This window comes from Bubalus kerabau, chromosome 15 (genome assembly GCF_029407905.1).
Source record: "Bubalus kerabau isolate K-KA32 ecotype Philippines breed swamp buffalo chromosome 15, PCC_UOA_SB_1v2, whole genome shotgun sequence".
Classification (NCBI taxonomy): Eukaryota; Metazoa; Chordata; class Mammalia; order Artiodactyla; family Bovidae; genus Bubalus; species Bubalus kerabau.
The window spans coordinates 22264569-22291362 of NC_073638.1; the positions used below are offsets into that span (position 1 = coordinate 22264569).

Consider the following 26794-nt stretch of genomic DNA (forward strand, 5'->3'; position numbering starts at 1 on the left):
ACAACAGATGATGGGAGTGGAGGAGTCAGTCTTGATGAAGTGGAAGAAAGTTTGCAGTGGGTGGAAGGAATGGTTTAAAATAAGTGAGCTGAGAGGATCAGCAGTTAGTGTTTTCTGACACCCAAGTCTAACATGAAATGTAATGTTTTTTTCCAGACCATCAGTCAGTTCTGTCACACCACCCGGTTAACCAACAGTTCAATCCTATTCTGACACTAACTCTTCAGAGTTAGCATCAGACTCCACAGGTTAAAGGGTCCAGTCCCACAAGTCTGCCCTCATTTCAGGGGGCAGTTGCGAGTCCTGGGGACCACCCATATTTCTTTTCCGTGGGCTATAAACCAGAAGTTCCTAAGACCCTCCTCCTCAGGTTTGATAATCATTAGAATGATTCACAGAACTCAGCAAAGCACTTTACTGTTGCCTATTTATTGTAAAAGATACAACTCAGGAACAGTCAAATGGAAGAGATGCATAAGAGAGTGTGGGTGCCCTTGTGGGAGCACCACCGCTTGGCACATTAATATGCTCACCAACCCAGAAACTCTCCAGGCCTGGTTCAGGAGTTTTATTTTTATAGGGGCGTGGTTGCCCCTTTTTATTTTTATAGGGGTGTGGTTGATTGTACCATTATATGTGTGTGCTCAGTTGCTCAGTCATGTCCGACTCAGCCCGCCAGGCTCCTCTGTCCATGAAATTTTCCAGGCAAGAATACTGGAGTGGGTTGCCATTTCCTTCTCCAGGGGATCTTCCTGACCTAGGGATCGAACCTACATCTCTTCCATCTCCCGCATTAGCAGGCAGATTCTTTACTACTGCGCCACCTGGAAAGCCGGATTGTATCATTGGCCATTGGTTATTGCACTCAATCTCCAATCCTCACCCCACCACCTTCCCAAGGGACAGGTTGCTCACTAAATTTGACCAAAATGTGATCATTTTGGGAGAAACTGTTTTGAAAGCCTAAACCCTGATGTTCAGAGTTTGATTTGTCTCAGAGCTACCCACATTATAGTTTATATTGCTTTGATGCAGAGCATTCTCATGTCACTGTCCCATTTTATCTTCATGACATACCCATGAGCAGGGGCTGGTATGATAATCTATTCTACAAATGAGACTAAAGAGCAGATGAGATTAAGTGACTGTAGTCATCTGTCTAGTTTATATTTGACAGCAGCCCTACATTTTTCACTCCTAGTCTAGTGTTCTTCCTTTTATACTATACTGCCTAATGACTATCTGTTACTCCTTCCTAGGGAGATAGGCAAAAGAATTTCAAAGATTTCTACCAACTCCTAATAGGGAGTTCTTATGGGTGGGTGAAGATTAGCATAAGACAGGTCCTGCAGTTTCCTCATCTTGAGGAACTGCAGGGTCGAGATCAGCCTTGGTTGCAAAGGAAGGTTATGGTTTCTGTCCTTTATACTGAGGGGGATCTCATAGTACTGCTGCCTCTGTTCTAAGCTCCTGGTAATACAGTCTTAGCCAACCAGTTTTCAAAATGAAGGAAAGGACTTGGGACGAACTGCACACAAGAATCCTTTTAAAAGGCATTCTTTGGAGGAAGATGAATCAATTTGACCACATTTTTTTAGAAGTGTGCAAGGGTAAAGGGTATTTTAATACTGAATCTCCTTAGAATTAAGATTCAGGATTATCTACTTAAGTGTAATGTTAAACCTAAGAGGGCCTGAATGGGAGGAGGAAACAAACTGAATGAAAGTAAAACTAAGCCTTGTTGGGAGAACTTTGAAGATCTTTCTTCATGTGTAATGTGATGGCTCTTTCCTTCATAATCTCGTAACACAAGCCAGTATGGAGCCTTGGTTGCTATGAGAAAGTTGTGAATGATGGAGACCACATATGGATTGAATGATTCTAAAAGATGAGATCACTGCATTTGAAAATTATTCATGCTATTTCATGGTAAAAAAAAGTTACCTGATTTGTCCAAAATAATTGTTATCATGTCTGCAGAAAGATAATTCTTTAACATCAAATGAATGTAGAACCGAAATGAGATCTTTTCAGAGTTAAGAAAGGGTGTTTTGGAGCTAACCAAGAGGAGGTGACTGAAGCTGGTATTTTTTAGAGAAATGTTTAAGGGGCACGGTTGAGGCAGTGGCCCCATCAGAGGCTCTGTGGTAGAGAACCTCTAGGAGCTTGTACTTCTGGATCACAGTGCTGATTTCCTTGAGGAATCCGTGGTTCACTCTCACATATGTGGTATTTCTGTGTCTCCTCCAGGGACAGGACCAGATGGCAGAATCATCAAGAAGGACATTGACTCCTTTGTGCCTACTAAAGCTGCTCCTGTGAGTTCTATTTGGCTTTTAAATTCTGGTTGCAGTTTCCTCTGCAGAGTGCTTTGTCCAGCCTGTTAGACCCTTGCATACAGTGAGTGAAATAGCTTAATCAGTGCTGTGTTTTCTTTGTCTGATTTTACTGGCTGACAATACATAAGTATGAATGTGTTGTTATTCATATACAAAGATGCTACGGTGATGGTTTAGTTGCTAAGTCAGTCCGACTCTTGAAATCCCATGGACTGCAGCCTGCCAGGCTCCTCTGTCTCTGGGATTCTCCAGGCTAGGATACTGGAGTGGGTTGCCATTTCCTTCTCCAGAGGATCTTCCCCACCCAGGAATTTAACCCTGGTCTCCTGCATTGCAGGCAGATTCTTTACCAACTGAGCTATGAGGCTGAAGCCCCAAAGATGCTATACTACATTGAAATCCTTCAAAATTGTTTTTGTTTTTTGAGTAGAGGTACTAAATTTTTCCTAACATATTATCTCACTCAGACACTATTTTTAAAAGCATGCTTGACTTGGATTTGAGTTTTAGGTAGTTAATTAGTCCACAGAGGGATTAAATCCACATAGTCAACTCTGATCAGCAAAGGTGCTAAGATAATCAGCTATAAGTAAGGATAATGATTTAGTTATTTAGATGTTTGCTTTAAAATGAAAGATTTGTTGCTATTTTTTATTGACACTATTCAAGAAAATACAATACCTTCTTTGTATTTATCTCAATCTTTTCAATTTAAGAATGCTTTGTTTTTCTTGAGGAGAATAGTGCAAAAAAAATTGTTTTGATATAAACTAGTCATAGAAAAATGACACTTAAAATATGATTACCCAGTTCCAAGTATGAAAATTAAAAACAACTTTTAAACAAGCACAGTCCAGATCTGAGTCCCTTTTGCTCCCTTGGGATAGAAATAGTTATTTTTCTATAAGCCCTTTAACTTTTACTTTGCCATCTGTAAAAGAATCACTAACAGCAGTTCACACTTGCTGATGCTAAGACTAAGCCACAGTTACTAAGAACCTTTTTACCTCTCTCTAGACTCCAGCAGCCGCCGTGCCTCCCCCAAGTCCAGGAGTGGCTCCAGTTCCTACAGGTGTCTTCACAGATATCCCAATCAGCAACATTCGCCGAGTAAGAGTATTACCATAACTCCAGACCTCAAGCTGTTGGGGGCATCTTTACTCTGATTGTTCCGTTGTATTCATAGTTTAAAACACTAAGAAGAGACTTTTTTAAAATTGTAGATCTTTGATGATTCATTTAGTAGATGTTTGGTTTGGCCAGTTGAATTCTTAGAATACACAAACCCTGTGTTCTAATTAAATAGTATTACAGGGGCTAAGTTGTGCTACAGTCCTACATCTTTCAGTTCTAATAATATATTGGGTAAGCATCACCAGGGAGCAGGATAAAGGGGCAAACAGAGCCCTGAATAGATAACGTCTCATCTCAACTCAAGATAATTGATTTTTTAATCTCTTTTGATTTCAGGTCATTGCACAGCGGTTAATGCAATCTAAGCAAACCATACCTCATTATTACCTTTCTATTGATGTAAATATGGGAGAAGTTTTGTTGGTACGGAAAGAACTTAATAAGGTAAAAGGTCTGGAAATTCCACCTCTATAAATTCTAAAAATCTTGGTTTCCCTCACTGAATATTTACATTTTTGTCGCTGTATTGTATTTTGTTATAAATGCCAGTTGATGATGGAAAGTGGATGTCATCTTAATTTTAACTTGCAGAAAATATCCTGGAGAATTTTCATTTTCTAACCCTTGATTAAAGCTTATCATTAAAGTCGACTTTGCCATGGATCCATTTTAGCCTAACATAGTCATTATGATTCTTTGAGACTACTTGGGTCTCTTCGGGTAGGTAAGAAACAGTGTGTTTGCTTTGTCTTCATACCTACTTAGTGCTTAGTTATTTTGTAACTTACAGATGCACCTAGAGCACCCCTTGCTGCTGCTAAGTCGCTTCAGTTGTGTCCGACTCTGTGCGACCCCATAGACAGCAGCCCACCAGGCTCCCCTGTCCCTGGGATTCTCCAGGCAAGAACACTGGAGTGGGTTGCCATTTCCTTCTCCAATGCATGAAAGTGAAAAGTGAAAGGGAAGTCGCTCAGTTGTGTCCGACTCTTAAGGACCCCATGGACTGCAGCCTACCAGGCTCCTCCGTCCATGGGATTTTCCAGGCAGGAGTACTGGAGTGGGGTGCCATTGCCTTCGAGAGCACCTCTTAGCAGGAAATTTAACAGTTGTAATGGTCTATGTTAGAAAAGATGAAAAAGAAACAACTTTTGGTTTCTTTTCATCCTTTTTACCTCAGGACATTTGTATATCCATCCCCTCCCACCTTCTCAAGATTATATAGTTTCAGTCTTCGAGAAGAGAATTTAAGAAACTATAATGATTTCTTTCCTTTGCAGATGTTAGAAGGAAAAAGTAAAATTTCCATCAATGACTTCATTATAAAAGCTTCAGCTTTGGCATGTTTAAAAGTTCCTGAAGCAAATTCTTCTTGGATGGACACGGTTATAAGACAGTAAGTATAACCCTTTTTGGGAAGGTGTGCTCTATATCTATCTATCTGCCTATCTATCTATCTATATATATATATATATACACACACATGAGCAGGTTTTTTTGTGTGTTGTCTAATGTATAAGTAGGAGTGTAGGGAATAAGAAGAAACAATACAGAGTGGGAGATGATTTCCGTGGGCAAAACAACTTAAAACTGTTTCTGAGACCATGCTAAATTTAATCAGTAAAGACTGCAGATGCTTAAGAGTTCCGGGAAGGGAGATGAGTGTACAGATATGTATAATTAAGTTGATAATGACTCTCACAAGGCAGGATTGAGATGGTTTTGTTCACCAATTAGTTCTGCTAAACTTTAGTGGTGGCAAAATTGAAAACAAAACCAAAAAAGCAGTATTTGTTAATATTACGGTATCATGTGACTGGCATTGTGCTTAGTGTCTTTCACATGTTGTCCCATTTAATTCTTAGGACCACCTTATGAGGTAGGTGCTTTTACTCCTATTTTCCAGATGAAGAAACAGGCTCAGTAAGTTGAGTTACTCCCTGAGTTCATATGTTAGTAAGCAGCAGAACTGGGATTGGAACCAGGATTCTGACTCAGTCTAGCCTTTTTCTACTACATAGATGGTTTTGTATTATTAATTTAATTTTTATTACAATAACAGTATATACTTTATAATATTAATTCGTGGCTTATGGTGACCTGCTCGGCCTTTGTTTGAGATCCACTCCCAAGAGGCCAACACAGCCTTTATTTAAACTATAATTTCTTTTGGTATTTACCTTTATATTTCTTTGGGCTTCCCTGGTGGCTCAGATGGTAAAGAATCTGCCTGCAATGCAGGAGACCCAGGTTCGATCCCTGGGTCAGGAAGATTCTCTGGAGAAGGAAATGGCAACTCACTCCAGTATTCTTGCCTGGAGAATTCCATGGACAGAGGAGCCTGGTGGGCTGTAGCCCATGGGGTTACAGGGTCAGAAACGACTGAGTGACTAATTTTACTTTTCATATCTCTCTTTCTTTTTTTTTTGATGTGTTCACTTACTTTAATAACACTACATTTACCATATTATCACCATGGAATGTGAATTCAGGTTAGACAGGAGAATTTCATCAGTACAGCAAAGTAAAGTTTGTGGTATACCAAAGTTTGCATACTGTCTGACCAAACCAGCTTGCTCATAGATCACTTCCATTATAGGCAATTTATTTAATTTATGATTCTTTTAGAGAAAATGAAGATACTGCACACATTTTAAAAGTGTTTTTCATTTACCTTTGCATTAGCACTTAAAATGCACATTTCTATTTCAAAATAACATTTAAAATTATTCTAATATAACAGCAGCAAAATATAATTTTGCAATTACAAAAGAGCTAAAAGGGATCTACAATTAAGTTATTCTCATGTTTACAACTATGCTTCTAAAATAAGTTATACTTCAAAGTGGCTGTTAACAGCTTTTTTAGGTTTGGTTTAAAAACACACACAGACTTTCAGGGCGGTTTATAATGTTGTATTCCATGCAGTGTTCTGAAAGGGTTCCTCAAGAGCCAACCAGCCCTTAAAACAGTACTTAGTCCACAAGGCAGTCAGAGAGTTAAACTAAGTGGGGTATATAGGATTCCTACATTACATCAAAAGCATATGATTATTCTTCAGCCACTGGGAGCATTTTCAGGATTTGCATGTTGTCTTCTTCAAAACTAATTTCATCAGAAGGGTTTAAGAAGGTGGACACGTAACACTAGCAAATATATTTAAAAGTGGCATGTTTCTTTTGTGCTAATCCGACTCCCCTGAGTGACCTAGCTAGTGAACTAGTCACCAGTAACTTGGCCACCAGGCAAATCAAGCCTGCAAGAAAGGAAACCAGTATTCAAATTACCATGTTCTTGTCTGACCCAAATAATTTATTTTCAGCAGAAACATATAACCTCAATAGGAGATGTCTAACTAAAGCAAGCACTGCCAAGACCAAGATGGCATCTCCTCTTCTAAGGTTTAGGTTTTGCCCAGAATTCTTGATATGGGGAATCGCCCATATCAAGAGCCTTTGCTCCCAGAACAAAGCCTTGGACTGCCACACGCATGTGGGTCAGGTGAACAGACAGTATTTATCCTGCTCTTCCATATATGTAATCCATATGCAATGATTGCTGCAAAACGTGCCATTCCAATGGGAACAGATGGTGCCTCTCTAGGTTTTCAGATGAGTGTAGATCCCTGATCTTCATCATATGAAGAAAGAGAAGCGTGTTGCTTGACATGGTGGTTGAAGAATCTTAGACAACTACAGGACATTTCAGGTTCCTACTGGCTTCTGACCTGGCTCCCACATACGCCGTCTACCTTCATATTTCTACATAACGTTTTTCTGTTGCCTTTTTGTCAGTTTTTCATTTATCACCTTTCTGTTTAAGAAGGTTAAATTTTAGCTTTTTTGTACCCTCTTTACAAACACATATACACAACCCATCATCCAACCAGATTGATTATAGTATAGTTTTTTAAATTGCTTATCATCATTTCTTTCTGAAGTTTCTTTCAGAAAAAAAAAAAAAGTTTCAGTTTCTATCTGAAACTCCCTAGGAAAACTAAACATGTTTCCCGAGACTGAAAAATGGTTTACTGATTCTGATTTTCGTCTTGGTTACCCTGCCATTAGAGAACATCTGAGGGTCTTACTATTCTTTAGAGACTATATTAGTTTTCTAGGGCTGCCAGTACAAATCACCACAAAATTTGTGGCTTAACAAAAATTTACTCTCCTAGTTCTGAAGGTTAGACGTGTGAAATTAAGGTATTAGCAGGACCATGCTCCCTGCACAGGGTCTTGGGTGAACTCTTGCTTGCTCTCTCCAGCTCTGGCGGCTTCGGGCATTCCTTGGCTTGGGGCTGCATAGCTCCAGCTTCACATGGCCTTCATGTGTCCATGTCTTCCCTTCTGTCTCTTACAAGGACAACTGGCATTGGATTTAGGGCCCACCCAGATAACCCAGGGTGAACTCATCTCAAGGGCGTGATTATATCAGTGAAGACCTTTTTACTAAATATCGTCACATTAATAGACTCTGGGATTAAGACATAGACATAGCTTTGAGAGCACGGTTATGAACATTTGACGACAATTCTTTGTACTGACATATGTCTTCATTTCTTTTGGGTAGACTCCTTGGAGTGGAATTGCTGGATTGTAGGGTAAATTTGTTTAACCTTTTAAGAGTATCTGAAGGAAACACTACTTAGATGAAAGGATGGTGGTTGCAGCTCAAGTTCTATGCATTATTTATTAATCCTTACCAAATGCCCTTCATTTATTTGTTCATACAGCCATTTAACAAATATTTATTGAATGTACAGTGTTAACTGGATTTTGTTGTTGTTCAGTTGCTTAGTCATGTCTGACTCTTTGCAATCCCATGGACTGCAGCACACCAGACTTCCCTGTCCTTCACCATCTCCCTGAGTTTGCCCAAACTCATGTCCTTTGAGTCAGTGATGCCATCCAACCATCTCATCCTCTGTCGCCCCCTTCAGCCCTCAGTCTTTCCCAGCATCACGGTCTTTTCTAATGAGTTGGTTCTTCGCATCAGGTATTGGAGTTTCAGCATCAGCCCTTCCAATGAATATTGAGGATTGATTTCCTTTACAATTGACTGGTTTAGTGATGAACAAGATAGGAAACACCATCCCTACTCTATTAGGAGTATTTTTAAACATTATTGTAATAACAGGATAATTTAATTAAGAAAGCAGTGCTGCTGTGTGATACCTTGGCCAGAGCCCAGCTGTGGTAGCTGCTGAGTATCACTGAATTATTAGAGCAGGTCCCTATGTTTGCAACTGGCAAAAGCCTGCTGCCTCGGGCCAGCTTGGGCACACTGAGGGGTTTGGTACCCATAATCTCCAAAGAGCTGGAGTTCTTTTTTCATGTGAAGTTTAACTTTTTTAAGTTGAAGGATAGTTGATTTATAATACTATATTAGTTTTAGGATTATGACATAGTGATTCAGTGTTTTTGTGGATTGCACTCCCTTATAAGGTATTATAAGATAATGGCTATAATTCCCTGTGCTCTATAATATATGTTTGTTGCTTATCTATTTTATACATGGTAGTTTGTATCTGTTAATCACATATGCCCAATTTGTCACTCTGCCCTTTCCTCAATCCTTTGGTAACCACTAGTTTTTTTTCTCTGTTTTTGTTGGCAAGTAAATCCATTTGTATTATTTTTTACATTCCACATATACGATATACAGTATTTGTCTTTCTCTGATTTATTTCCTGAGCGTAATATTCCCTAGGTCTATCCATGTGGCTGCAGATGGTAGAATTTCATTCTTTTTTATGGCTAAGTAATATTCCTATGCATGTGTATATGTGTGTGTGTGAGTGAGTGAGATATCCCTTGTCTGTTGATGGGCACTTGGACTTGGATTGCTTCCCTGTCTTTAATTGGTATGTTCATTTTTCTGGATATATATACCCAGGAGTGGAATTGCTGGATCATATAATCAGATCAGATCAGATCAGTCGCTCAGTCATGTCCGACTCTTTGCGACCCCATGAATCGCAGCACGCCAAGCATCCCTGTCCAACACCAACTTCCGGAGTTCACCGAGACTCACGTCCATCGAGTCAGTGATGCCATCCAGCCATCTCATCCTTTGTCGTCCCCTTCTCCTCTTGCCCCCAATCCCTCCCAGCATCAGAGTCTTTTCCAATAAGTCAACTCTTCACATGAGGTGGCCAAAGTACTGGAGTTTCAGCTTTAGCATCATTTCTTCCAAAGAAATTCCAGGGCCGATCTCCTTCAGAATGGACTGGTTGGATCTCCTTGCAGTCCAAGGGACTCTCAAGAGTCTTCTCTAACACCACAGTTCAAAAGCATCAATTCTTCAGCGCTCAGCCTTCTTCACAGTCCAAATGTCACATCCATACATGACCACAGGAAAAACCATAGCCTTGACTAGACGGACCTTTGTTGGCAAAGTAATGTCTCTGCTTTTGAATATGCTATCTAGGTTGGTCATAACTTTCCTTCCAAGGAGTAAGCGTCTTTTAATTTCATGGCTGCAGTCACCATCTGCAGTGATTTTGGAGCCCAGAAAAATAAAGTCTGACACTGTTTCCACTCTTTCCCCATCTATTTCCCATGAAGTTGATGGGACCGGATGCCATGATCTTCATTTCCTGAACGTTGAGCTTTAAGCCAACTTTTTCACTCTCCACTTTCACTTTCATCAAGAGGCTTTTTAGTTCCTCTTTACTTTCTGCCATAAGGGTGGTGTCATCATATATCTGAGGTGATTGATATTTCTCCCAGCAATCTCGATTCCAGCTTGTGATTCTTCCAGCCCATGATTCTTCCAGCCCAGTGTTTCTCATGATGTACTCTGCATATAAGTTAAATAAGCAGGGTGACAATATACAGCCTTGACGTACTCCTTTTCCTATTTGGAACCAGTCTGTTGTTCCATGTCCAGTTCTAACTGTTGCTTCCTGACCTGCATACAAATTTCTCAAGAGACAGGTCAGGTGGTCTGGTATTCCCATCTCTTTCAGAATTTCCCACAGTTTATTGTGATCCACACAGTCAAAGGCTTTGGCATAGTCAATAAAACAGAAATAGATGTTTTTCTGGAACTCTCTTGCTTTTTCAATGATCCAGCAGATGTTGGCAATTTGATCTCTGGTTCCTCTGCCTTTTCTTTAAACCAGCTTGAACATCAGGAAGTTCACGGTTCACACATTGCTGAAGCCTGGCTTGGAGAATTTTGAGCGTTACTTTACTAGCGTGTGAGATGAGTGCAATTGTGCGGTAGTTTGACCATTCTTTGGCATTGCCTTTCTTTGGGATTGGAACGAAAACTGACTTTTTCCAGTCCTGTGGCCACTGTTGAATTTTCCAAATTTGCTGGCATATTGAGTACAGCACTTTCACAGCATCATCTTTGAGGATTTGGAATAGCTCAACTGGAATTCTATCACCTCCACTAGCTTTGTTCGTAGTGATGCTTTCTGAGGCCCACTTGACTTCACATTCCAGGATGTCTGGCTCTAGGTCAGTGATCACACCATTGTGATTATCTGGGTCATGAAGATCTTTTTTGTACAGTTCTTATGTGTATTCTCGCCATCTCTTCTTAATATCTTCTGCTTCTGTTAGGTCCATACCATTTCTGTCCTTTATCGAGCCCATCTTTGCATGAAATGTTCCTTTGGTATCTCTGATTTTCTTAAAGAGGTCTCTAGTCTTTCCCATTCTGTTGTTTTCCTCTATTTCTTTGCTTTGATTGCTGAGGAAGGCTTTCTTATCTCTTCTTGCTATTCTTTGGAACTCTGCATTCAGATGTTTTTATCTTTCCTTTTCTCCTTTGCTTTTCGCTTCTCTTCTTTTCATAGCTGTTTTTAAGTCCTCCCCAGACAGCCATTTTGCTTTTTTGCATTTGTTTTCCATGGGGATGGTCTTGATCCCTGTCTCCTGTACAATGTCACGAACCTCATTCCATAGTTCATCAGGCACTCTATCAGATCTAGGCTCTTAAATCTATTTCTCACTTCCACTGTATAATCATAAGGGATTTGATTTAGGTCATACCTGAATGGTCTAGTGGTTTTCCCTACTTTCTTCAATTTAAGTCTGAATTTGGCAATAAGGAGTTCATGATCTGAGCCACAGTCAGCTCCTGGTCTTGTTTTTGCTGACTGTATAGAGCTTCTCCATCTTTGGCTGCAAAGAATATAATCAATCTGATTTTGGTGTTGACCATCTGGTGATGTCCATGTATAGAGTCTTCTCTTGTGTTGTTGGAAGAGGGTGTTTGTTATGACCAGTGCATTTTCTTGGCAAAACTCTATTAGTCTTTGCCCTGCTTCATTCCGTATTCCAAGGCCAAATTTGCCTGTTACTCCAGGTGTTTATTGACTTCCTACTTTTGCATTCCAGTCCCCTATAATGAGAAGGACATCTTTTTTGGGTGTTAGTTCTAAAAGGTCTTGTAGGTCTTCATAGAACCGTTCAACTTCAGCTTCTTCAGCGTTACTGGTTGGGGCATAGACTTGGATTACTGTGATATTGAATGGTTAACCTTGGAAACGAACAGAGATCATTGTGTCGTTTTTGAGATTGCATCCAAGTACTGCATTTCGGACTCTTTTGTTGACCATGATGGCCACTCCATTTCTTCTGAGGGATTCCTGCCTGCAGTAGTAGATATAATGGTCATCTGAGTTAAATTCACCCATTCCAGTCCATTTCAGTTGGCCTATTCCTAGAATGTCAACATTCAATCTTGCCATTTCTTGTTTGACCACTTCCAATTTGCCTTGATTCATGGACCTGACATTCCAGGTTCCTATGCAATATTGCTCTTTACAGCATCGGACCTTGCTTCTATCACCAGTCACAGAATACCCACAGCTGGGTATTCTTTTTGCTTTGGCTCCATCCCTTCATTCTTTCTGGAGTTATTTCTCCACTGATCTCCATTAACATATTGGGCACTTACTGACCTGGGGAGTTTCTCTTTCAGTATCCTATCATTTTGCCTTTTCATACTGTTCATGGGGTTCTCAAGGCAAGAATACTGAAGTGGTTTGTCATTCCCTTCTCCAGTGGACCACATTGTGTCGGATCTCTCCACCATGACCTGCCCATCTTGGGTTGCCCCACGGGCATGGCTTAGTTTCATTGAGTTAGACAAGGCTGTGGTCCTAGTGTGATTAGATTGACTAGTTTTCTGTGAGTATGGTTTCAGTGTGTTTGCCCTCTGATGCCCTCTTGCAACACCTACCGTCTTACTTGGGTTTCTCTTACCTTGGGCGTGGGGTATCTCTTCAGGGCTGCTCCAACAAAGTGCAGCCATTGCTCCTTACCTTGGACGAGGGATATCTCCTCACCGCAGCCCCTCCTGACCTTCAACGTGGGATAGCTCCTCTAGGGCTCCAAGCCCGCGTGGGGTAGCTCCTCCCACCCGCCACTCCTGGCCTCTGGCTTAGGGGCGTGGGGTAGCTCTTCCCGGCCGCCGCCCCTGACCTCGGATGCGGGGTAACTCCTCTCGTCGCCACCCCTGACCTCGGACGCTGGGTATCTTCTCTCGGCTGCACACCCCACCCCCACCCCCGACCTCGGACGCGGGGTAGCTCCTCTTGGCCGTTCATGCGCCGTCGCAGTCTGGTACTCTCAGCTGCTGCCCCTGACCTGGGACGTGGGGTAACTCCTCTTGGCTGCCGCCTTTCGGGCATGGGGTCCTCCCGGCTTCTGCCCCTGACCTCAGACGTGGGGTGGCTCCTCTCGGCGGCGCTTAGGCGCGCCTGGGCGTCGCAGCCCGCCGGCGCTTAGGCACGCCTGGGCGTCGCAGCCGGATCATATAATAGTTCTACTTAACTTTTTTAAGGAACCTCCATACTGTCTTCATATAGTGGTTGCACCAGTTTATTAATGCATTCTCACCAACAATTTATAATTTATGCTTTCTCACCCTTTTCATCCTTGCCAACATTTGTTAACTTTTTTCTTAATTGCAGAACACTTTAGCAGGGGGCCTTACACAGACAACCCCTAAGGAGATCCTGATACAGTTCAGGAGTTTGGAAACTTGGTTGGGGGGGAAATATAATTCTTTTTTAATAATCTTTATTGTGATATTTGGGCTTCCCTGATAGCTCAGTTAGTAAAGAGTGTGCCTGCATTGCAGGAGACCCCAGTTCGATTCCTCAATCAGGAAGATGTGCTGGAGAAGGGATAGGCTACCCATGCCAGTATGCTTGGGGTTCTCTTGTAGCTCAGCTGGTAAAGAATCTGCCTGCAATGTGGGAGACCTGGGTTTGATCCCTGGGTTGGGAAGATCCCCTGGAACAGGGAAAGGCTACCCACTCTAGTATTCTGGCCTAGAGAATTCCATGGACTGTATAGTTCATGGGGTCGCAAAGAGTTGGCCATGACTAAGTGACTTTCACTTTCAATGTGAAATTTAGCATTTTCTCCTATTATAGAGAACAAATCAAAGAGGTGTTTTAATACTTGTTCTGATAACCAAATAAAATCGAGTTGTTTTCATATGCATTGTAGTTGTTATGGATGTCTTAAAATATATCACTACTTCAAAAGCATAGCCATAATTAGATCTGCTGCAAGATTTTTGAAGCACATATATCACAGTTTTGTTTTTTGAATAGTTCAGTAACTGAATTTCAGTATATTTTGTTTGGGGTTTTTTTTCTTTCTTTCTTTTTTTTTTTTTTAAGTATTTTGTTTCCTGTGTTTAAAAATTCTGAGAAGGGACCCAAATGCAATGATGTCTGTAGCATAGAAAAGATTAGTAATTCTGCTTTTATGTTCTGAGACAGCACTACCTCCCTATCATGCGCGCACTCCTTTTTCTGCCCCTGTGCAGTTCTTTCCCTTCAGTCTTGCTTTTATCTGTTCAAGCTCTGCTTGCAGATGAAGCTCTGGCCAGTCCTCTTCATCTCGTAAACCTAAGGAGTTCTTTTCAGTTCTCACTGGATGCTGAATGTTTTTTCCCCAATTATGTTCATGATGTTGGTCAGTGCCGATATGCCTGGAGAATCCCAGGGACAGGGGAGCCTGGTGGGCTGACGTCTTTGGGGTCGCACAGAGTCGGACACGACTGAAGCGACTTAGCAGCAGCAGCAGCAGTGAGTACAAGTGAAGCCGATCTACGGACACATTGCTCATTCATTTTTAAAATGTGCAAGTCTAAAAAAACAAAAGTGCAGGTCTAAGAGAGGGCATAGCAAAATTGAAAAACCAGGCAAGATCTCTCTGGCTAAAAAGTAACACAGACTGAATACCACTATTCTTGCTTAACCTGACACAGACTCTTAACAGTTGATGATATATTGAGTTTTACTTTTCCTTTTTTTCTTTTTAAATAGAAATCATGTTGTTGATATCAGTGTTGCAGTCAGTACTCCTGCAGGACTCATCACACCTATTGTATTTAATGCACATATAAAAGGACTGGAAACCATTGCTAATGATGTTGTTTCTTTAGCAACCAAAGCACGAGAGGGTAAACTACAACCACATGAGTTCCAGGTAAGGTATTATGTATTTACTTTATGAATGTTACTATGCTATTTTAGTGAATTGCATTGTTTTTAAAGTTGGCCTTTGCTTTTATTGCATTTACCACTTTTTGATTCTGCCTTGTGTTCTCACTGACAGAAGGTCTTGAAAATAAAGAAAAATTGAGTAATCTATCAAAAGCTGAAAAAAACATTTTCAAGTAGTGTGCAAAAGCCACACAACTGACTTGTCTTCATGTGGCTATGGTTGTGTGTTTTCAGCAAAGTGTACCCCATTCAGTCTTTTCTTTTTTTTCCCTTTCACCTTTATGTGTAATTAGTAAATAGGAATTGTATATATAAGCTGTACAACTTGGTGTTTTGATATATGTATACTCTGTGATCGTGACAAGGTAATTAACGTATCTGTCACCTCATATACTTACCATTTTCCTTTTTTAATGGTAGTTGAGTCCTTTTTTTAGAAAATATATTATTGAAGTATACTTGATTTACAATGTGTTAATTTCTGTTGTACAGCAGAGTGTCTCAGTTATACATGTCTAGCAATGGCACCCCACTCCAGTACTCTTGCCTGGAAAATCCTATGGACGGAGGAGCCTGGTAGGCTGCAGTCCATGGGGTCGCTAAGAGTCGGACATGACTGAGTGACTTCACTTTCACTTTTCACTTTCATGCATTGGAGAAGGAAATGGCAACCCACTCCAGTGTTCTTGCCTAGAGAATCCCAGGGACGGGGAGCCTGGTGGGCTGCCGTCTTCTGGGGTCGCACAGAGTCGGACACGATTGAAGCGACACAGCAGCAGCAGCAGCAGCAGCATACATTCTTTTTCATATTCTTTTCCATTATGGTTTATCACAGGATATTGAATATAGTTCCCTGTGCTACACAGGAGGACCTTGTTGTATATCCATCCTATATCTAATAGTTTGTGTCTGTTAATCCCAAACTCCCAATTGAACCTTCCCCCCCTCCCCCTTAGCAACCATGAGTCTGTTCTTTATGTCTGTGAGTCTATTTCTGTTTCATAGATAAGTTCACTTGTGTCATATTTTATATTGCACATATAAATGATACCGTATTTGTCTTTCTCTTTCTGACTTGCTTAGTATGATAATCTCTAGGTTCATCCATGTTGCTAATCCCTTCTTAAAGTAAAACATCTTAAGGTTTTTTCACAAAACATTTGTCATTTTTTCCGATTTATATTGACAAGCAGTTACCATGATCTGTTTTTAAATCTTTTTTTTTCCCTTTAGGGTGGCACTTTTACGATCTCAAATTTAGGAATGTTTGGGATTAAGAACTTCTCTGCTATTATAAACCCACCTCAAGCATGTATTTTGGCAATTGGTGCTTCAGAGGATAGACTGGTTCCAGCAGATAATGAAAAAGGGTAAGTGCCAAAATGGAGAGGGAGTTGTAAACTTACTTTCATTACAGTATACCTGGCTTTGAGTCTTAGGTTTTATAATTATTGGCATGGCATACTGGAGCTTCACACAGAGCTAGATGTAAGCACAGAGTGAAGTTTCTCAGGGCACCAACTCTTCTTATTTTGCTATTTGAGATGGGAAGTCTTATTTACTCTAGGTCAGGGGTCAACATAATTTTTCTTAAAGAGCCAGTTAGTAAATGTTTTATTTTTTCTGGGTCATACAGTTGCTACTGCAAATACTCAGCTACTGTGGTATAAAAGCAGGCACAGCCAATACAAAAATGTATTCCAGTACATCTGTGTTTGGTGGGATTTGGCCTGTGGGCTGTTGTTTCCTGACCTGTATCCTTCAGATGGTTGTTTGGTCTGTTTCTTCAAACTATTGATTTGAGCTAGAGATGTACAACCCATGAAGAGTAGGAGAAAAATAATCTTACCTGGTTGGGATTGTAAGTTAGGAGCTGGCATTTGGGCTGGTTACTAGCTAACATCTAGTGATTGTTTTTAGAATACCTAATAATGTTTTTTTAATCTTTTTCTAGATTTGATGTGGCCAGCATGATGTCTGTTACACTCAGTTGTGATCACCGGGTTGTCGACGGAGCAGTTGGAGCCCAGTGGCTTGCTGAGTTTAGAAAGTACCTTGAAAAACCTATCACCATGTTGTTATAATTAATCCAAGAATTTCTAGACTCTCCTAGGTCACACTGTTTCATTCTTACCAAGGTATTAATATGTCATTAAACGGTGGTTCTCTTTTTATTTTAAGGTTAACCAGTTATTTTTGAGTCTGTCCAGATAAGTTATTTGTAATGGGCATTACTGAATTTTTTAAAATGCCGATTACATCCCAATATTGTGCACATTTAATAAACACCAGATTTTAAGCTGTGTACTCCAGGTCAAGGGGCCTATGGCATAGCCCTTTGGTGGTAAGTCCTTCCACTGGAAATGCAGAGGTAGAATTGTGGTTCCCTATTGAGACAGGCACATAAAAGTAACCTTGATGAGACTTTGAGGTTTTGAAATTTAATTACCTCAAATGTTTTGATTAAATTTGAGAAAAGAGAAGTCAGGAAAACTACTTCTTTTGGAGAAAGGATTTGAACTGAAACTTGATTTTGGAATTTAAACCTAGTTAAAAATTTTCTGTTACATAAATCTTGGTTTATCATGGATGAGAAGCACGGAGAACTTAAAGGAAAGTATGAGAAAACTTTAAAAGTCAACATTTTCATAGGACTGTTCAACCAGCTGATCTTTGTTTATTTTTCTATGAATTCAGAAATGGTTGTTTTCTCCTCTTGAGATGAAGGTATAAATATGAACCAGCTTCTTGGTATAAGTGAGAATTTGTGTGTGTATCTATTTAAATAATTTAAATGTGTCATTGTGAGAGCAGAATTCTATAATTGCCTCAAATAAAAGAATATGCTTATAGAATTTAACAGAGTGAACTTGTGAAAGTAGAATTTTTCCTGTAAAATTAACTAGTGGTTACTTGCAAGTGAACTAAATTACTAGGATTTATTACGTAAGTACTTGAAAAACTTGTATCAAGTAACTGTGGAATGGAATAAGTGTATATATGTAAATATGGTTCCTAGTGAGATATGTGCCAAAGTCCATTTATCATCAAGTTGTGTCTGAAAAGAAAAAGGCTCCCCTTTTTCATACACTAGTGGATAGTTTGGAGTGATAAAAGATGATGACTGGAACAAACTGGTCATTTCTACTTGGATAAAGTGGAAAATGTTAAATGTGTACAAAAAGAAGTGTTCTATGTTTTTCCACCCCAATGTTGTCTCATGTAAAATAAGAAAACCCTAAAATCCTATCAGAGAGAAAAAGATTATTTAGGTTGTTTGCTACCTTATCAGCCTAAATATTTATTTTCCATTTTCTTACAATTTGCCTTTCTGTAGGGGGGTGGGGGTGGTGATATTCAGGATAATAAAAATGAATTAGAAACATTATTGCAGTTCTAGACTTTCTCTGGAATTGATGTGATTTAATAAATAAATTTGGAATTGTTTATGACTATTAGCAAATCTGATCCTCCTTATAAAATGTAATATGCAGAACTATTCCCTGAAATTTAGGTCTTTCAATGTTGAATCTGTTTCTAAATGTTCATTATTACATGGTGCACAAGTGACACTCGATATATTCCAGGAATATTTTCCTTGCTGTATTATTATGAAAATAATACGTTAATCTGACTTTTCAGTAGTGATTTTAGCTTGAATTGAAGATTATGGAGAAGGAACAAACTTATGACAAGGGACCATCAGTAGTATGAGCCACATCTGGTTCAAATACATGAAACTTCAAAGATAATTCATTATTTGGTAGTGTTTATGGCTCTGTTGTTCCCTTGAGAGAAAAATTTAAAAGTTTCATTCTAATAAAAATTGTTCTGAGTTAAAAATTAACCTGAGCTATAATCTAAATTTGGATTCAGTATATTTCCCTTACCAGATGGAATGAACAAGTGTTAGAAATAGTGTTTTGGTTCAAATTAGATTGTTTGAAAAATTAAACTATATGTTTTCAACATGTCTTGTCTAATATTTTTGATTTGTTGGTAATTATTTTTCACATTAGATTTTTTAAGACCAGGAACAGCTATATACATGGTAAGCTCTTAATACAGATACATTTTGAGTTTATAGAATTGGTAAAATAAGTTCTGAATTTGGGAGCATATAATCTAACCTTCAGGCTCAAGGAGCCCTCTTGTTAGGAGGTGGCACATAGCAAGAAGGAAATGTGGTCTGGCTCTGCTGGCTATAAACTCCATTCCTGAGGTTTGTGAATGAAGTAGTATCCCAAGGCCTGGACTACAGAGGTTGACCAGTGCGAGTGGTCCCAGGAATGTGCTGTGAAGAATTCTCATCACTCAGTAATGCATAAACCCTGGAGGACATGAGAAAATAATCACTACTGATTCCTAATCTCTAAAGCCAAGTTTGTAGAAGAGTTTGGTATCTAAATCAAGGATAATTCATGTCCATCTCAAAGTTTTCAGTTTTGAAGAAGAAATATCTTGATAAGATTCAGATTAAACTGCTCAATTGTTCATTATTAGCTGATGCTCTTCCTGACCAGAGTTTTGCTTTTTGTAGGGAGGGGGAGGTGGAGATGTTATAAGTGAAGGGATTTTGGAAAACTCGGATGTAAGTTTACCATTTTAACTTAAGCATGCTAGATCATGTACTCATTAATAAGTACACAATTACATAACTCCTGATGTAAGTAACACCTAAGTGTGAGAGTGCAAGAGTAGAGATTCAGCTATTTCTGTGTAAGTAGGTATGGGAATTTATAGAAATTAAGTTTGACAGTGATTTTGTAGAAGAAAAGTTCAAAGTACTCCAAATCTTTTGAAGGATAAGTATAGGATATCACAGTTCTAGAAAACTTTCCAACTATAAATTATCCTATTGCTAGAAAAATTCAAGTCCACACCAGGTTTAAGAAAATTACTCATTTCTGATTTTCTGTAATAATCAGAAATTTAAAGACCTTATGTTGAATTAGAAACATAATTACAAGGAGAGTGTTTTGTATTTAGAAAAGACAAGGGATGTTTAAAGTTGGGTGTGAATGTTGCTTACTTGGATATAAATTGGAAAACATACTTTTGTATTGAACAAAGAACTGATGGATGAATGGGAGTAAAAGTACATCACTTCCGTATTTTAAAAGTTATTTTCTTAAGAGAAAGGCACTTGTCCCAAAGTCAGCCCCTTTGCCTTAAATTAGAGTTGGATGTATTTTATGTCTTACGTGTAATAATACCTGATGACTGTCACTGCATCGTTTTATCTAATCCACAGACAAGTCCATACCTGATATTAAAGGGAGGTAGGCCTGGGTGGCTTGGACTCCTGGCAGAGCTTGCTTTATAGAAGTACAGAGGTTCACAGAAGCAAAGATTTACACATTACACTGGTCCTACATCTTTACTGCTGGAGGAAACTTTGACTGCTAAGGCACATCTTGGTAGTAAAAAAACTTCTTGCACAGTCTGGTATTTATTCCTGATGCAAGAATTTATTAGAGACAAAAATGTTTTCAACTAGTAAACAAAGAATTCTTACATATTATAATACCTGGAGACAGACTTTTCCCAAATGGTATTTAAGTTACTTGAGGCCATTACAAATATCTTCAAAACAAGTATATCATGGCAGTACTGTTTTTTGGTAGTTTCTGCTTAATGCCAAGTTTACTTGAGGAGAAAGAATTTTAAAAAGCAGCTGATGAGAAAATCTCATTCCATCAAAAGAAACTCCTAGAAAATGAAACTTAAAAGTTTTTAAGATAAACCTCTTCACAGATAATGGAGGCCCTCTAATTCACATGACTTTCACAAAAAACTCCAAATACTTGATGCTTTTAACTTACACCAATGGCATCGTGACAATTAAAGTGGCTTTCTCTTTGATAAATTTTGCTGTAGTCATTTCAGTATCCACAGATTCTGGAAGGTTTAGATATAATCTGTACTTTTCAGAGACCTCGATCAATATATCATCCTAAAAAAAAAATAAAGAGAGATTTTAAAAGATGAAAATAGAAAAGTATTTCCTGGTTAGAATTTGTTACAGGTTTATTGTTCCCAGTTATTCACTCCTTTTCCATAAGAAGAGGGTCCACTTATGAGCAGTAAAGGTATTGTAAATCCCTCAGATTCTGAGGTGGTGGTGGTTCAGTGCATTAAAAGTGAATTGATAACAGTACCATAAGATGGATGCTGCCATTATAAATTATGTGGCATTGACTTCACGGTTGACCAGCAAACAGCAAGAAAACTTGCTGGAGACTGGAAGGATGGTGATCTATGTTTTATGGTGACAACGCCCTTAGCACAATAATTTGGAAGACAATCTACCTCATTAACTTGTATTTTTAGGTACAGAAATGGGAAAATAGAATGTTATTTGGATGTGTTGGTTCTGTTGGCTACATTTAACAAGGTACTACAAAAAGATGAAGTTAGAAAAGTTCTCAATTTGCAAGGGAATATAAAGAATTGAAAGGGAATATTGGGGGCAGGAGGAGAAGGGGACGACAGAGGATGAGATGGCTGGATGGCATCACTGACTCATTGGACGTGAGTCTGAGTGAACTCCGGGAGTTGGTGATGGACAAGGAGGCCTGGCGTGCTGCAATTCATGGGGTCGCAAAGAGTCAGACACTACTGAGCGACTGAACTGAACTGAACTGATACAGAGCCCATAAATTTTAAGACTTGAATGAAAAATGGAACCAATTTTTATTTTCAACCAGTAATAAAATTGAGAAATAACCTTTCAGCCTCAACATTCCATGGGCAGCAAACAGGCTGAGTAAGCTCCTCAGCACCAAATGACAGCATAGTCTTCAACGCTCTTTTCAGGCATGGCTAAGGTAGATTATGAAAGAGAAAAAAACCTCCCAAAGAATGGAGCTAAAAGTCATGGAAAATAATGGAACTAGGAGGCTAGATAATCAAGGAAGCTTGTCAAGGGACCTCAGCAAGAACATCCTCTACCTCCGGGAAAGGGACCCTTGTACTATCTGCCTACCAGGATTTTAGAATTGCTGAGTATCAATAACTACTGTGTGCCTTATAGTTTTCCAGTTTCTGAATTGAGACTGTTGATTGTGGTTATTCTCTCTCCATTCTACATTGTTTGATGCATGGGGTTACAGAAATAGATAACTTGTCATTGCAGTTAATGCAAATTTTGTCTAGTGCAGATTATGATGGCAAAATCTTGCACTTCAGAGTCTGATACTGGGATTGGAGATATTTTTCTTGGGAAAAGAAGCAAATACTTGTGACCAAGAGGGTGGACTGTGGTAGACTGTAGATTGTTGCTTTTCTTTTATAAGAGGATTTATGCATCCTTATTATGTAACTTCCAGTGACTGCTTGTGAGAAGAATGTTCTTCCCAGCCATACTGATGTAGGACTTGGCCTTCTGACTTACTTTGATCAATACGATGTGAGCATAAGCAATAGATTCCATATCTGAGAGGAAGTTTTAGGATCTATTGCATGGTTTCACCATTTCTATTTCCCTCTTCCATCAGAATGACTTGTCTAAAGTGAAAATTGTTCTTTCACCTTGTATCTTAAAATGTGCAACACTCACAGAGCAAAGCAGGATGAGTTGACATGTAACCTGAGCAAATTATTTTAAGCCACTGAGATTGTGGAGTTTTTTTTTTTACTGCAGCATAACATAGTGATTATTGACTGATAGAAATTTACAGTATTACCTGTTCAGCTTACCTCAGAAACACTAAGGTCACAGAGAGATACTGAATTAACACCAGGTAATTCAACTTTTAATTCAATTTTCAGAGGTTTCTCATTCTGATCTGCCACAATTTTTAATTCATAGGCTGGTCTCTTCATCTCCACTTCAATCTCTGTACTAGAAATCTCTTCTATCAGACATGCTGTTTTACTTGAAACTTGGTTTTCTGGCAGTAGAAGTTGAGGAAACTGATCTGAGTTGCTCACAGTACTGCTTCTTATCTTCTCAAGGGTTAGTTCTTTATTTTAAAAAAGGAAAATGAAATCACAAAATTAATCCACATGAAATACTATCAGGCAGTGCTGTGACAGTGGCAGTGTTAGCCAAGACGGCAGACAAAGCTGCAGGGAAATTGGTTTGGGAATCTTAAAAGATTCTTAAACCAGAGAATCTGGTTTAAAAGTTTGCAGGATTTATCTTTCAGGACTTGCTAATATTTTTTTAAAATTTTATTGAAGTATTGTCGCTGTACAGGGTTGTGGAATAGCAAAAAGACCCAGTTATATGTTTTTCATATTCTTTTCCATTATGGTTTATCATAGGATATTGAATATAGTTTCCTGTGCCATACAATAGGACCTTGTTGTTTATTCATCCTATATATAATAGTTTGCATCTGCGAATCCCAAATTCCCAGCCCATTTCTCTCTTTCCCTTGCAACCACAAGTCTTTTCTTTATGAGCCTGTTTCTTAGATAGGTTCATTTGTGTCGTTTTTTAGATTCCACACATAAGCGATATCATATGGTATTTGTCTTCCTCCTTCTGATTTACTTCGCTTTGTATGATAATCTCTAGGCCCATCTATGTTGTTGTTGTTTAGTCATGAAATTGTATCTGACTCTTTTGAGACCCTATGGACTGTAGCCTGCCAGGCTTCTCTGTCCATGGGATTTCCCAGGCAGGAATACTGGAGTGGGTTGCCATTTTCTTCTCCAGGGGATCTTCCTGACCTGGGGATCTGACCCATGCCTCTTGAATTGGCAGGTGAGTCCTTTACCACTGAGTCATCAGGGAAGCCTCTGTCTATGTTGCTGCTGCTGCTGCTACTAAGTCGCTTTAGTAATGTCCGATTCTGTGCGACCCCATAGATGGCAGCCCACCAGGCTCCCCCATCCCTGGGATTCTCCATGCAAGAACACCAGTGGGTTGCCATTTCCTTCTCCAGTGCATGCAAGTGAAAAGTGAAAGTGAAGTTGCTCAGCTGTGTCCAACTCTTAGCGACCCCATGGACTGCAGCCTACCAGGCTCCTCCGTCCATGGGATTTTCCAGGCAAGAGTACTGGAGTGGGGTGCCATTGCTTTCTCCAGCATCTATGTTGGGACATGCTAATATTTCTAATATCTAATCTTTATATATTTTTCTATTGTAAATTTCTCATCTTTTAAAATTGAGATTTCTAGTTTGCAAAATGTACACCAGAAGCAAAAAACATTTTAAATCAGATCACTTTCCATTACATTTCATTAACTTACCATTTCTCATTTTCTCTCTTAAGTCTGCGGGATTGGTTTGGATTCCCATCAGATTTTGTTTCATTCTTTGAATGCTTCCTTTTATTCTAAATTTGGTAATATAGTAACAGTTTGAGAGAGTAAACTGGAATTGTTCCTCAATGCATCTCATGGTCATCCGTATCAGTTGATCTTTTTTCACTTGGTCTTTCTCTGCTGCCTGGAGAACATCAGGATGATAGGCAACATCGATGACTGTGTAAACATCTGTGTGTGTAATTCAGAAGGTGTGAAATAAAGACAATTTGTTTTAGTAATGATATCGTCAGGTAATATTTTAAGTCATATCCTGATAAAGATGGAAAAGTATAGATTCTATTTCTGTATCTTCAAAGATAATCACAATGGTGCTATATATATACAATTCCAATTAGAGCATTTCTTGGCATTTTAAATGAATTAAAATAGCTCATATTATTAGGAAATTAAATAGTATTCAATTTTCACAAAGTACCCTTATCCAGTTCAGTTCAGTCGCTCAGTTGTGTCCGACTCTTTGCAACCCCATGGGCCCTTATTATTCATTGACTATACCATGACCAAATATGTAATGCCTTTTTACCAAGTAAAATCTGGCCCATGCTTATTCCCACATCCCAATTTTTAAAATGTGCTTTCTCTCCCATAATTCTATGTACCTGATGTCTCAGATGTATCTTCTGGTCTGCCAATACTTAGAGGTACTGGATGAGTGGCTGATTGTGGAGCTGGGATCCTTTTCCACTGACATAGGTTGATAAAAAGTAATTTTTCTTTCGGTTTCTAGAAAGCAAAAAATTTGCATGTCTCAAAATCCAGTTTTTAAAATTTTTAAAAATATCCTAAAGGTAACTCATCACAGAGTTACCTCCCCAACCAAATAAGTTCTCTTTATTTGAAAAATCTCCAACTATGTTATTCTCTATTAAATAATTACATTACTTTTGATTTTTATTCTAGCAGAAAAATGACTGATTTTGGAATCTCCAAAATGTGTCAAATATGAAATTCCCATTCTTATTCCATCAACACTGTCTTTCACATTACATTCAATTTTCCATTATTCAGAGTGACAGTTTCCCTCAATGTTCTTATGTAGAAGTAGTAATAGCTAAGGGTAAGCCATTGTCTGGTTATTTCAGGACCATTTCAATCAGGAATTGCTTTCTCTGGGCACCAACTCTACATACCAGGATCCTGGTTTGTAGACAGAGCTGTGGTTCTGGGGCAGCACAGAGCTCTTTCCCCTCCTTGAGCTGCTGTTGAATGAACTTCTGATAGCTCTCAGGGTTACTTTCAGCCAGATCATCTAAGAGGTTCCAGAACTGAGTAACCTGGGTAAGCAGACCCTTTGAGGATGACTCCATGATTGAGATGAATAGGCCTCTTAAGCCTGTGGAAAGACATGACTTAAGGAAGAAAAAAATCTCCCCTCAAATCTATTCTTTGGGGGGAGGGGGAACAGTTCAGGGGCTGTTTTGTTGAAGTTGACAGCTATTCTTAACACCAGTGCCTAAAAGATTATGGATCAGCACTGTTTTATCTTTTCCTTGTACTCTATTTAGTACCCTTTCTTACATTCTCAAGATGCTCTCTTAGATAGTAAGTCCTTAACCTCTGCATAGACCCTCACGAGCCTTGCTGCTGCTGCTGCTAAGTCGCTTCAGTCGTGTCCGACTCTGTGCGACCCCCATAGACGGCAGCCCACCAGGCTCCTCTGTCCATGGGATTCTCCAGGCAAGAACACTGGAGTGGGTTGCCATTTCCTCTTCCAGTGCATGAAAGTGAAAAGTCAAAGTGAAGTCGCTCAGTCGTGTCCGACTCTTCGCGACCCCATGGACTGCAGCCTACTAGGCGCCTCCGTCCATGGGATTTTCCAGGCAAGAGTACTGGAGTGGGTCGCCAGTGCCTTCTCCGCTTGAGAGGTCATTTAAAGTTTGGATTTCTTGGGATTTTATTGTTTCAACACCCGGGTATATGCTAACTGGGGCCTGAATTTGCTAGAAGTGTGCTGTGGGTTGAGGGTCACATGAGATTTTCTCAATCCTCAGCATAGTTTAGGAGTTAAAAGCATGGACTCTGCAGCCAGAATGTCGAGATTCCACTCTTAGCTCTATCATTTACTAGCTGTGTGATCTTGAGAAGTTAATTTACACATGTGCCTCAGTTTATTCTCCTCGAAATGGAGGCGATAATATCTATCTCATAGGGTTATCGTGAGGATTAAGTAAGCTAATACGGAGAGGCTGGAACACCTGCCAAGAATAATATTCTCTATACCACTTCATATAACCTCCCTCTAAGCCCCCTCCATCAATGGAGACGTATCTCACAGCATCCACAGAATGAGGAGGATTCTCCAAATACTACATTAAGATTAGACTAAATGGGAAATTTAATTTTTCCAGAGGTCTGCGAACCTACCTCTTCCTTCGGTTTCTTGACAAAACGCGACGCCTGTTACCAGGGTAACCACATTGGGACAACATCTAATTGAGTCCGGAAAGCTCCAGACAGAAAGGTCTTATCTTTCTACATCCAGTTCCCGAGTCTTCTCCTTTTGGTGCTGGACTTGCTTTTCGGCTTAGCCTGACCCACTTCTTTTCCAGGACGGAC

The 26794-nt window shown here is 39.5% G+C and overlaps 2 protein-coding genes and 1 pseudogene across 2 annotated transcripts in view; 1 reads left to right on the plus strand and 2 right to left on the minus strand.

Annotated features, from left to right (window-relative positions):
- DLAT (dihydrolipoamide S-acetyltransferase) overlaps positions 1-18926 on the plus strand; it is a 35171-nt gene extending 16245 nt beyond the window's left edge. The window contains exons 8-14 of the mRNA XM_055547983.1: positions 2251-2318; positions 3357-3449; positions 3810-3917; positions 4751-4866; positions 14776-14938; positions 16189-16325; positions 16910-18926. Coding sequence (XP_055403958.1) covers positions 2251-2318; positions 3357-3449; positions 3810-3917; positions 4751-4866; positions 14776-14938; positions 16189-16325; positions 16910-17039 — 815 coding nt within the window. The 3' untranslated portion in view covers positions 17040-18926. The remainder of the gene's footprint in view (positions 1-2250; positions 2319-3356; positions 3450-3809; positions 3918-4750; positions 4867-14775; positions 14939-16188; positions 16326-16909) is intronic.
- LOC129628027 (HIG1 domain family member 1A, mitochondrial-like) lies at positions 6692-7173 on the minus strand (annotated as a pseudogene).
- A 1480-nt stretch (positions 18927-20406) lies between the features above and the next one.
- PIH1D2 (PIH1 domain containing 2) lies at positions 20407-26741 on the minus strand. The gene is made up of 6 exons (XM_055547984.1): positions 26603-26741; positions 25369-25571; positions 24838-24961; positions 24161-24406; positions 22657-22922; positions 20407-20911 (listed from the first exon to the last, which is right to left on the minus strand). Exons 2-6 carry the CDS (start codon positions 25543-25545, stop codon positions 20777-20779), a joined length of 948 nt encoding a protein of 315 aa, XP_055403959.1. The 5' UTR covers positions 25546-25571; positions 26603-26741; the 3' UTR covers positions 20407-20776.
- Between the last annotated feature and the right edge of the window lie 53 nt (positions 26742-26794).